The 13,300-nt window shown below is 38.3% G+C and overlaps 2 protein-coding genes across 2 annotated transcripts in view; both read left to right on the forward strand.

The window, feature by feature from the left end:
* The window catches only part of ERCC5 (ERCC excision repair 5, endonuclease), a 46,276-nt gene extending 41,654 nt beyond the window's left edge, over nt 1-4,622 (forward strand). Inside the window, exon 17 of the mRNA XM_032151276.2 lies at nt 4,534-4,622. The gene's annotated coding sequence lies outside the window, so the exon portion shown is untranslated. The remainder of the gene's footprint in view (nt 1-4,533) is intronic.
* On the forward strand, nt 1,247-9,833 carry LOC116467545 (putative methyltransferase-like protein 21E). Its single transcript, XM_032151290.2, has 3 exons — nt 1,247-4,700; nt 5,779-5,896; nt 8,471-9,833. The coding sequence occupies exons 1-3, from the start codon at nt 4,353-4,355 to the stop codon at nt 8,872-8,874; spliced, it is 870 nt and encodes a 289-aa protein (XP_032007181.1). The 5' UTR covers nt 1,247-4,352; the 3' UTR covers nt 8,875-9,833.
* Nucleotides 9,834-13,300: the final 3,467 nt, after the last annotated feature.

Raw genomic sequence — 13,300 nt, forward strand, 5'->3', positions numbered from 1 at the left:
GAATTGGTTTCAACATAAGGGTCCAAGACCTTGGCATTGCTAAGGTTTTCAGAATTCTGTCTTTTAAGTTAAGCCTGTGACTATTTACTAATTTGAAAATATCTTTAACTTCTTTTTTTTAATCTGTAGGCATTTCTAAGAAGCACATGACATTCATCTTTGAACAGAAGATTCATTTGAATGACAGTTTCTTTCATTTAATAGAGGGGATTTTACTTTAAATTTTGCTGACAGGTTTTCATGACAGCCCTCAAATGGAAGCTTGAATTCACTTGTCAAAGCTATTAAAGAGTTGGGTTTTTTTTTGTTGTTTTTGTTTTTTTTTGGTGGGGGATGCATTTCTGTGATCTGGTCCTTCCACTTATTATTGCTATTATTGACCTTAAAGGTATAGAAGAATATAGACAAAGCCTCTATTTTTGAAGGCTTGCTGAAGGCCAGCATTGAAGTTAATTCACTGTTGAATTTTCCTCTTAAAATTCATCATCATAATGTGGCAGAATCTTGCTACTTTTCACCTTATACTTGAAACCCCTTTAATTCTCAGGAGAATAAGAGCACCTGGTAGATGTTATTCACTATCAGCAAAGACTGAATAGCAGGAAAATGGTGTTAAGACTTTTTTTGTATCAAAAGCATTAAAATAGATAAGCCCAAGATAGCAACATAATTGTAATAGTCTGTCTTGACTGTGTTTTATTTACAACCTATTTTAATATTTGTGTTTTTTTTTTTTTTGAGACAGAGTCTCGCTCTGTCGCCCAGGCTGGAGCTCAGTGGTGCAATCTCGGCTCACTGCAAGCTCCGCCTCCCGGGTTCACGCCATTCTCCTGCCTCAGCCTCTCTGAGTAGCTGGGACTACAGGCGCCCGCCACCACGCCTGGCTAATTTTTTTGTATTTTTAGTAGAGACGGGGTTTCACCGTGGTCTCAATCTCCTGACCTCGTGATCCACCCACCTCGGCCTCCCAAAGTGCTGGGATTAGAGGCATGAGCCACCGCGCCCGGCCAATATTTGTGTTTTAATATTAAATTCACCAATAAAATAATGTTCTAAAACTATAGTAGATAGCTTTTATCTGAAGATACAGTTATCAGAAGTTTTCTGCTTTTCATATAGGGAAGTCGATGTACAGAATCTTGTATAATATTATCTGGTTTTTGTTATTTTCCTAGGAGCTAAGTGCTAGATAATGAGGAAAGAATATATGTGGAAAAATTATTCTTCAGAAATGTATATTAAAATTCCATTGTATGACAATGCTATTAATTTTTGTAGGAATTGCTCTTCAAATCTTAAAAACCAGAGTATCTACTAATTCACCAGTCTTCTCAATATTTGGCTCATATTCAACAACTAAATAAGCATGCAGTTTAAGGGGCATGTTCTTTGTAAATTATTTGGAGCATAGATTTTTTCCTTTTTATTACAACAAGGCTGCTGTAGGGATGCATTTATAATAGGGCAGCTCTTTCCATTACATTCTAATTTGGAGATTCTTATTATCAACCTTGAAATGGGTGGTGTTATTGTTAGAACTTAATATTAAACATGTCTTGATTTACATACATAATTACCATTAAAACTATCACCTCAAGGCCGGGCGCAGTGGCTCACGTCTCTAATCCCAGGACTTTGGGAGGCTGAGGTGGGTGAATCAATTGAGATCAGGAGTTGGAGACCAGCCTGGGCAACATGGTGAAACCCCGTCTCTACTAAAAAAATACAAAAATTAGCCAGGCGTGGTGGCGCATGGCTGTAGACCCAGCCACTCAGGAGGCTGAGGGACAAGAATTGCTTGAACCCAGGAGGCGGAGGTTGCAGTGAGCCGGGATTGTGCCACTGCACTTCAGCCTGGGTGACAGAACCAGACTCTGTCAAAACAAAACAAACAAAACAAAACCCTCAAAAAACAAAACAACAACAAAAAAACCAAAAAAACTATTACCTCAAAATCTTGAAATAGAAGTTCACACTGGAAAACAGCAACCAATGTTTTAAGATGGAAATAATTGTGTGTTTATGTGTATATGTTTGCTTTTGAAATTTTACACTTTTAGACAAATTATTTTTTTCCTTGTCATAAAGAAATTGCATTTTAATCGTCATTCTTCTAAAAGAATTTTTTATGATTTTATCAGCATGATACTAACAAAGAGCATATCCCCCTTTAGACGAATCATTTTAGGCAGCCAAGTTTAGTTTATTTGGGTTTCATGCTATAAATTATGCTAATTTATGAAGGTTACTTCTTGTTGGATGCTTGTAGTATTCATATAATATTTAAATGCAAAAGAGAATATTAATATAAAGCATTATCAATTAAATTTTATTCAACCAGATGTTTTCTGTGTTACATGATCATCTTAGGTGTATAACTAATTTTGCATTACCATTTATGAGTGATATAGTTGTGTTCTTTTTAAAGTGTATATGCAATTAGTAGTGGTTATATTCATTTCATGAAATCTCTTTGAAGGTCGTTTGTTTTAGGAGTGTAAGTAATTTCCATTATAATATATTCATATATTTTTAAATCTCATTTCCATATGAAGGTAAAGATGGGGTCATTCTTAGAATGAAGTAACTCTTTTTCAGAAGGACACAGTCAAAAGCTAGGAATTCATTTGTTATCCCTCTGCAGTTGTTAGGACAGGAGCACTAATCTGGCCAACTTACCTTTAAAAGAACATGCAAAGTCAAAGATGTCAGGTTGTACCAGTAAATATTCACCAGCAAAGTTTTTATATCAAAGACTGGAACTTTCGAAGATGCTCCTGGGACTTAGTGTACTCTAACATCTATTAATCCCTGATACCTTAGGTGACTTGTCATAGAAGTGCTACATTTACAAGTAGTATACAAGGAGGCCCAAGAGGACAAATTCAGTTAAAGGCCAAGGAAGCAATTAACGTTCTCTACTTTTCCCTAAAGAACTTCCATAGCAAATGTTGCCCTCCCCCTGCACCCCCAATCTTAGCAAGGCAAGTGCATATAGTGAAATGGAAGTTAAAGTTCAAATAAAACATGTTTCCAATATTATTTGGTTCTTAGAGCTCTTCCTGAATGTGAATGCATACAGTTGTTTAAGGTGAAGTACAGTGAAAAATATTAGAAGAGATGGCTCTTACTGAAAAATACCAAATTTCTATTTCTTTGTTTCCCCTGCATCTCTGTCAAGGGTCAATGTTTGCAGTAGTGGTAGAGGTGGGTGGTAGGCTGGGTCCTTCCTGTGGATATGGTTAAATTGGAGTGCTTTTGAGGAGTACATGATTCTGTTTGTATTTTAAGCAGGACACACACACAGACACACACACACGCATGCACCCCAACCTTCTATTTTCTAGTCCTTCAAATTTTGAAAACTCTTGTGTTCACTCAGGTCTTTTCTTCTTTTTGATGAACATGTTGAACTCCCCAAAACTGTCCTTATAAGGCCAGGTTTCAAGATTTCTCACCTCCCAGTTGCTACAGTTTCTCAGTGTCCCTCTAAAGTGGGCCTTCCCTAACTGGATGTACAAGTATAATCTGACTGGTGTAAAATAAAGCCTCTACCTCCCTGATTTTGAAAATTATATTTTTAATGTGGGCTAGGTGCACTGATTTTTTGATGGTCATGTTAAACTTTTGACTCATATTGAGCTTGTGGCCAAGTAAATGTATCTATCTGTCCCCACCCCCTACACAGTGCTGCTAAACTCAGGCTGAATATGGTCTTTAGACTTATCTTTATTAAATTTCACATTGTTAAGACTAATCCATTGTTATAACTGAAGACATTTTCCTTCACATTTAGTTTTCTATTATACTTGTTGTCCCCATCACGTTTATATATTCTGAAAATTTTATAATACTTGTATTGTCATCAGTTAGTCAAACCATTGACAGAACTGTTCATCAAGGCAAAGCTGAGAACACACCATTTATTAGAAATGTCTATCCAGGTGGGCACCAAAGCCAAGAGCCTTGGGAGTACTGTGGAAAAGCACTTTCATCCAATCCAACAATTCTTCATAGGGATGCCATGAGATACCACATGTTTGTGTCTATGGATTTCCAATTTTTCCAAGGCAGGGACCATGTCTATTTGGCTAGCTACTATACTCATCACTCAGCACCGTGCCTGGGACACAGAACAACTAGAATTGCATTGGGACGCCAATATGAAGAGGTGGGTTCTTATATTCCATCACCAATCTCTCTCTTATTCTATAGGAACTGATTGGTGGCTCTTAAAATATATTGCTTTAAAAAAGTACATCAATTATTATTTGATGCGTGTAGCATTGCAGAAGTAGATAATGGTGGTTTGAACTCCCATGAAGATAAGAAAGATGTTGCCACCCTGATGAATGGAAATATTAGCTTATATTGAGAGTCATTTGCAAATAGTTTACCTCATTATTTCTCACCTAAAGTCACTGAATATTCAGAAGTTCCTTAGACTAAGCAGAAATGCTGTATTTCCATCAAGTTCTTTTCTCTTTTCATGGATTTACTTATACAACCATTACCTTTTTCTTTTCCTTTCAGAGACCAGAGAAGACTATGATGACAAGCAGGTGGTCACAGAGATCATGGCAAGATGTTTTATTCCGACTCTGATAACAACTACTTCCTGGGAAAGTTTCCATTTTATTGGTCATGAGATTCGAATTACTGAGGCCATGGATTGTTATGGTGCTGTTGTTTGGCCATCGGTATAATTTCATACAGAATTTGTTACATTCCAATTATTTTTCCAGCCAGTTTTGTTCATTATTATGTTCTATTTGGAAGAAGAAAACAGATTCCATATTCCTTCTTTGTGACCTCAAATAGTACTATGTTTTAGAAATTATGTGACTGGGAAATTATTTCTCCCAATTAATTCTGTAATTCTATTTCTTTCTTTTTTTTTTTTTGAGACAGAGTCTTGCTCTGTCACCTAGGCTGGAGTGCTGGGCTTGATCTCAGCTCACTGCAACCTCTGCCTCCTGGGTTTAAACGATTCTTCTGCTGCAGCCTCCTGAGTAGCTATGACTACAGGCGTGCACCACCACGCCAAGCTAATTTTTGTAATTTTAGTAGGAGTGGGGTTTCACCATGTTGGCCAGCCTGGTTTTGAACTCCTTGCCTCAAGTGATCCATCCACCTCTGCCTCCCAAGGTGCTGGGATTACAGGCATAAGCTACCACGCTGGGCCTCAATTAATTCTATTTCTGACTTTCTTGAAATTTGTAGGATTAATACAGGGTGTTGTTTACTTCTTCAGTTTTTAAAATAAGAGTTTAGAGCAGTAAACTTTTTTATTTCCCCTTTTATTAGCTCCATTTGAGTTAAACGATTACAATGAAATCTATATGAGTCTCACATGTAGAATGTCCTCGAAGACCGTCAATCCTTTACCAACTGTCCCATGAAGAGTAGTGGACCCACCACCCCACCTGCCCCAATCACACACACCACTTGGAAATGACTAGTATTATCAGAAGTTGCTTCCTTTAAAAATGATCAAACCTAAGCAATTGAACTCCACATTTTTATTTATTTCTCTTTCCCTCTCAATAATCCTCAAGGAATTTTTCTAGCAGAAATGTTGAACCTCTCAGAGGAGAGGATGCACTTTGGTTGATATTTTTTGGAGTGATGTACAGGTACACACATGAGTACTCTCACGTACTCATGTGCACGCATACATATCATATCATTAGCAGCATATTTATCCAATAAAATTTAATTTTACTTTCTGTTATTACTTGCCAAGCATCCCTTTTTTCTTTTTTCTAACTTTCATAGGCCCTTGTTCTATGCTATTTCCTGGAAACAAATGCAAAGCAGTATAATATGGTTGACAAAAACGTGATTGAAATTGGAGCTGGAACAGGGCTAGTCTCCATTGTGGCAAGTTTACTTGGTAAGCAGATATTTTTGATTGAATAGAGGGAGTGTCAGAGAATTTAATGATCAAATATTAGTTGTTTCACTATCCAGTGTACTATGACCTGCGCCTATCTGTGACTCCTTAACTGTTTGAATGGCCTTCATCTAGAAACTACAGATTTTAAAGTCTCCTTACCAGTCTCTTTCATAGTTTTCTGCATTAAGTTGTGTTAATTCCGGTCTCTTTCATAGTTTTCTGCATTAAGTTGTGTTAATTCTTCTTGTGGAATACTGTGACAAGCCTCAGATGAAGTGTTCTAAATAAGAGGTGCACGGAAGCATTCTGGTTGCAAGAGGAGAAATGTGAAATACCAGGCAGAGGCAGATTCTATTGCTGCTGATTCAGATGCACTTTAGATTTTAGCGCCATTTCAGTGTTCCCATGTAGCTGTAGATTCCTTTTGAGTTTTGAAGTGCTATGCTTTTATGAAAAAGCACGTGTCAGAATAGGGAAATAATATTAGAAATCACATAAAAATCACACGTCTACTTCTATTTTCAGGTGTTTGTCCTTGAATTTGTTTTCTCAGTTCATTCAATTCTTTTTTTTTCCCTCTGTCGCCCAGGCTGGAGTGCAGTGGCGCGATCTCCGCTCACTTAAACCTCCGCCTCCTGGGTTCAAGCAGTTCTCCTGCCTCAGCCTCCCCGAGTAGCTGGGACTACAGACACGCACCACCATGCCCAGCTAATTTTTTGTATTTTTAGTAGAGACAAGGTTTCGCCATGTTGGCTAGGCTGGTTTCGAACCCCTGACCACAGGTGATCCGCCCACCTGGGCCTCCCAAAGTGCTGGGATTACAGGCGTGAGCCACTGCGCCTGGCCTATCTCCATTCTTTTTTATTGTGACCCTGAGTTCTCTCACCAGCATCTTTTCCAACTGAGCATGTGATAGTTTTTAATGTATGCCTGAGCCTGTTTCAGTTCAGTCTTTTTGTTATTGTTATGTATCTCATTGCCTTAGTTTAGCTCCTTCTCTGATGTGTGCTACCCAGATCCATCCTGATTTCCTTGATCTTCAGAAGTGCACGCCTGCCACTCTAAAATCTTGAGAGGAATTGAACGTTTAGCAATTTATGACTTTCAAATACTAGAGATTTATAAGACTCTTGGAGTCTTCCCAAATATATTTTTTAGAAGTTGCTGTGTCCTGATATTGTTTTCCAAAGTCACTATTCCATTTAGTAAGGATAAGTCAGAGTAACTATTCGATTTATACCTGAAAGCCTTACTTAGGAGCAGAATTTGTGCTTTGGGGAGTCGTTTTATTAAAAAGAATTGGTCCCTTGAGTCCGCTTGTCTAACTTGAAACAAATATTAAAATATAGAAACTTTGTTTAGTCAGTATTCTGAAAGTGGCAGTGTTTATCTCTCTAGGCACAAAGATATTAAGTATAAGGGAGAGTTTACATTCAATATGGGCAAAGGTATATTCCTTACTCTGAGATTTAAGAAAGATTTGTTGAAAATGATAGTACCACCCATAGTAGAATGTAAAGGCTTATATCTCTGTGAGTGTACCAATATGATAGGCATATTCCCCTCCCATTTTAATATTTTCACAAAATACAATTGATGCCAAGAGACTTGTGATATTGCAGCTGAGGAGTGGCTTCTGATTTGGTCTGAGCTGAACTAGACTTCTCTTCCATTTCTGCTTTCTTGTTCTTTACCTGGTCTGTGCTTTTCTGATGCTGTAGAATTGGACAATCTTAGATTATTTGCAGATTATTTTTAGCCTTTGCTACTGCTTAAAGTTTACTTTAGTGACCAAATTTCTACAAATTTGCTTCTGCCGTATTTCTTCCTCAAAAACCCATCACTATTCACTTCTATCTGGAAATTGTTTACATCTTCATCTATGAGTGGTAGCTTTATGAGCACTATACACACGTTGTGACTAGGTTTTTAGCATGTTTTGGTGGGAAGATTTACACTTGTGATGGGCCAAGTTGAAAACCTGGGCATAGCATGGATGTCATAATACTTTTCAGTGAATGCCATTGAAAGGTCTTCTTTCTTCCCTCCACTTCTCACATGAGCACTTCCTGTTCAACTATAGGATGTCTGATGTTACATACACTCATTTGGTCTTACATGACTGAGGCTCAGAATTCTTTTAGGGAGGTACCTATTCTTCCATCAATGACTTCTCATTGGTCCAATGAGGGTGCCAAATATTTTGACTTTCTCTTTCTCTCGATTATTTTTCTCCTGGTATGTAGTAGATAAATAGCAAACAAAAACAATAGTAACAGCAAAACATACCAGAACAAAAACCAGGAGAACATAAAAAATGCAATGGTGCACAAAAGTACCATGGGTCTCTCTCTCTCTCTCTCTCTTTTTTTTTTTCTTCAAGCAGAGGCATATAGCTGCTCTGCATCCATTTGAATGGGATTCCCTTTTTCTGTAGAGGTACTGATGAGTATTTTTTTAGGAGGGGATGAAGAACTGTGCAGAATTGCAAAGTGCATGTTGGCTTGAAACTTTTGATTGTTCTACCTTATCTCATGAGGGTTACTTTCTCTACTATCCTTTGCTTCACAGGTGCTCACGTGACGGCCACAGATTTACCCGAATTACTTGGAAACCTGCAATATAATATTTCCCGAAACACCAAAATGAAAAGCAAGCATTTGCCTCAGGTTAAAGAACTCTCCTGGGGAGTAGCTTTAGATACAAACTTCCCCAGGTCTTCTAATAATTTTGACTATATTTTGGCAGCAGATGTGGTCTACGCTCATCCTTTCTTGGAAGAGCTCCTCATTACCTTTGACCATCTGTGCAAAGAAACCACCATCATCCTGTGGGCCATGAAATTCAGGCTGGAGAAGGAAAATAGATTTGTAGATAGATTTAAGGAGTTGTTTGACCTGGAGGAAATTTCCAGTTTCCCTAGCCTGAATATTAAGTTGTATAAAGCTGTGAAGAAAAACCGGAGGAGTGTATGACATCCTCGATCCGATGTGGAAATGCTAAGGCAATTTTTAGCAAATAATCACTTCAAAGGAAACCTTGAATAACTTTATGTGCCACTGAGTTTCCCAAGGGGAAATACACACACAGATGCGCACACACACACACACACACACACACACACACACACACACACACACCCCACTACAAGAATAGAAGATATTTTCCCAAATTTGCCTCACCCCAGGCAGTAATTTTTCCAGGTACTGCATGTGAGTCTGTAGGATTGGGGGTAACTTGTTCCTAGTTTGTCTCTATCAGCACCCAGGCCCTGGGCCTGCCTTCTACTCATGCGGTAATAGAAGCTCTTGGCAAAGTCACACTGTGCCGTCATTGTCTGCTCTCCTTATTCCTTATGTCATCGTTTATTATTATTTTAATAATGGTGCAATTATTATTTTTAACGTATAATCACAAAATGATAGTTTTTAATAATATCTCTTCAGTGAAATTTGTTATTCTTTTAAACATAAGCGCATATGATTCTCTCTTTAGAAATAATGAAATTGACTACAGTGGGATCTGCAAATAAATCTGAACAGGCAGATACATAATGTAATGGTAAATCTCAGACTTTTGTGGTTTTCATTAGTGCCAGCTTATAGGTGGTCTATCATCTCTGCCTGGCAGAGTAGACCTCTGGTGTAACCTCTGATGAAATCAGTCAAGCTTGTGGATTTGAGGTCATGGATGAGGACATTTTATTCTACCAAATGAAAAATGAATGAACGCAAGCAAAAATTGTCGAGACATTGGAGAAGTTATTGTTTTAAGCCAACTATCATTATTTTGTATCACAAAAACAGAAATAAGTATAAACGCTTTGGGTTAAAAATACATATGAAAAGATTTAGGTCTCTAATCTCAGATAATCAGACATATAGCTGGTTTTAAAGTTTAAAGCTCTTCTGATGAACATATATATATATATATCTAGATACTTGAAATACTATGTGATTTTTTCACATATGCTTTCCTTAGAGACTAGAATAAAGTCTGTAGTAATTCAAGTCAGTGCAAAAAGAGCAAAGAATTAGGATTTTGTACTATGTAACTGCCTAGACGACACTGGTTGGCAATTACTCTGCCGTGTCCCCAGTAATATTTTTTAGGCTGTTGCTGTGCCCTCGGGGTGATAATTTCCTTCCTAGAATTAGTCCTTTCTGCTTTGCTGAAAGTTTTCTGTCTACTCCAGGTTGAGTATAGTTGAAAAGAATATTTTCTAGGACTCTGATCAGTAAGTCAGGATACAAATATACTCCAGTGTATTTTATTTTATTTTTTTAGTACATGTGGTTCATAGGACCATCTCTCAATAATTCCCAATATTTACATGGATCTTTGTCATTTTCACAGTCTTTACTTACATAAAGTCATTTAATCCTCACTACCTTTCTAAGAGGTGGAAGCTATGCTATCCCTACTTCACGGATAAAGAAACTGAGGCTGAGATGTCCCCTGGCTACACATCTGCAGAGTGGCAGTCAGGACATTCAAGTCCAGGTCTGTATGAGCCCAAAGCCTGTATTAACCACTGCACTATCTTTATGTATTTAAAAGAAGAATTTTCGAACTTTTAAAAACAGGTGAAGTCATTTCTTCAAAATGTAATAAATATCCAGAAAGAAAAGCAAATACATTAGAAAAAAAAAGACAACTGTTCCATTTTAAAACTTTTATTTCCTATATGAGTAGGTCAGGGTAGGCTTGTTTTGAAGGCGATATTTAGGTGAAGCTGACAGGAGGTAGCAGTGCAGGTGTCTGGGGAAGGGTGTTGCAGGCAGAAGGAACAACCACACAGGGATCTGGAGGCAGGAGCCAGCCGATCCTCTGGAAATATCAAAGGCCAGAGTGCTTGGCACAGAGTGAGCAGGAGAGGCTGGCGCAGAGTGAGCAGGAATTCAGAGAGGCTACAGGGAGCTAGATCACGTCGGACTGTGTTGCAGGCTGGGTTCTCTAGAAACAAGACTCTGAGAGGGAATTGGGTGAGCAGGTCATTTTTTAGGGAGTGCCATTGAAATGAAGACCTGTGGAAAGGAATGGAAGGAAGTGGGGCAGAAACAGGTCGAGCTGCAATGCAGGCCCAGTAACAGTCTGAGGTGACCCCCACATGGAGCACTGGCCCAAGAGCGGCCTCTGGAGTTGTCCTGACTGGGGAGATATGTCTGGGCCTTTATGACCCCGTGTGGCCCAGTCATTGGATATGTGCTGCCCTGGGAAGACTCTGTGACCTTGGATGAGGTGACTTCAGCTGAGGCAGTCCTGAACATGTTGACAGCTGTGGGCTGCCTGCCACCAGCTCCAGCAGCAGGGGTTAGGTCACCCTCAAGAGGATCTGGGTGGCTTATCACAGGGTCCAGCATGATCTTTAGGCCTCAGAAAGAGCTCTGGTTTTTCTTCTGGTGGAACGGAGAATCTCTGAATGGTTTTGTGAGTAGAGGAGTGAAATAAACTTTCCTCATGTAAGGACCACTGTGGCTGGCGTTTTGAGACTAGAATGGGCTGATGTGGCAGCCTGCGTTGGGGTGGCGAGAAGTGGCCAGTTCTAGACGTGTTTGGCTGCCAGAGCCAAGAGACCTTCCCACCAAGTAGAGTGTAGAGTGTGTGGGAGAGAGTCAGGGCTGAGCCACTGTGCATACATTTAGAGTCAACAGCTTAGAGATAGTTTGTGAAGCTCCCTCAGGGAACAAAAAGACTAGACAGGGAGTAAAACAAGGACTAGGCCCCAAGTCCTTAAGAGATCACATATGGGTGTATATACTGAGATGATTTTGAAGGTTCTACACACTCACCCCCACTCCAGTTATATGAGTATCTGTTGACTCTGAACAACATGAATTTAATACCACAGTGGTTTTTGAACTGGTCAGTAGAGTTCCAAGGTTCCTGAAAGCTGCCTCTAGAGGCTTCTAGGAGCCTGAGAGTTGTAAATGCAGCAGGAACCTTGGGGTAACAAATGAAAAAATGGCTCCTCTGCTAAGAAAATATTCGAATATCATTACTAAGTTATTTTTAGGTAGAAAACATAAGGTGTCCTTTCAAAGACAGCATCAGGACCAAACCAACCATACAATTCTATAAAGTTCCTCTTTCTCTATGTGCCAATCTGTCAAACGCAGTGTTCCAGATTCATTGTTTTATTCTGTTTATAGCATTCACACCCAAAGTTTAACACCCAGCCACACACATCATGTCCCTCTTTTCCACTTCATTCTATTATCCACTTCATTCTTTTATTCTTTTGTCTTTTTGCTGGAGTTTCTCTATACTTTTTAGATCCAATTTTACAATAATTTAATTTCAAAAGATGTAATTAGAGTAGGCCTTTTCTGCCTAACTTTTTTTTTTGGACTGGGAATTGATTTGTTAACTTCCATCCAAGGGAGTTATACTGTGAATTTTCGCACCTTTTTATCTGGCTTTTTGACAAGTTAGACTATGTTATTAAAAACCTTAGTCCAATTCTTTCAGTAACTTTCTGGATTTTCAATAGAATGAACTTACTTATCGTCAAGGTTTTAATATAGGTTAATACAGAATAGCTATCACTCAACAGAAGATGCCCCAACCTGCAGGAGATTCTCTGCAGCTTAAAATTACACACAGGTAACCATGAGAGTTCTGTTCCCTAGACCGTATCAACTGTCTTTGGAAACTAAGTACTGCACTAAAACCTTCTATCTTGGAATGTAATGATATATCTTCTTTTATTTGTACCAATTTTTGTCTACCAGAATTTATAAAAAAAAGTTTTTTTCATTCCATATTCATACTCTGTTCCCTTTCTTTTGGATAAAGAATTGGTGACATTGGGTAACTTCCTAACATATCTGCAGCCAAATAGGATGCTCATTATATTGTGGAAGAGATGAGGAAGCATAACAGAATGGACTGTTCCTTTTCTTCATTAAGGCCTCAGAGTCTAGGAGCTTGGCCTTCTCAGTGAAAGCCTGGTCTTTATAGACAGAGACCATGTCTCATTTGTTTAGGTAGCACCATTTGCACATGAGCAGACAAATAATTTCTAAATATCATTTGGAAGTGAAACACATCCACTGAGTAGAATTTTGATACAAGAAGAGATTTGCAGGTATTAAATTTGAAAACTAGCTGGTGACCTTGGGTTGTAGATATAAAAGAATTAAAGTCAACCATAAGCAAATCAGACAAGTAAGCTTATTGATAAGGCTAAAATAAATTTAATATACTGTGCTTCTTCATACTTCATTTTAATTTAGTTTTCATGGAAATTGTAGGTGAAGAAAATAAAAATGGTCAAAAATATGTATTTTTAAGTCATATATAAATTATAAGGTGATAATAGGAAATAAAATTGGGAATGGAGCAAGTGAATAATTTGCAAAAGTGTTAATAGGAATACAGGCACAGCAAAATTTAAAA

This window comes from Hylobates moloch, unplaced genomic scaffold (genome assembly GCF_009828535.3).
Source record: "Hylobates moloch isolate HMO894 unplaced genomic scaffold, HMol_V3 SCAFFOLD_4, whole genome shotgun sequence".
Lineage (NCBI taxonomy): Eukaryota > Metazoa > Chordata > Mammalia > Primates > Hylobatidae > Hylobates > Hylobates moloch.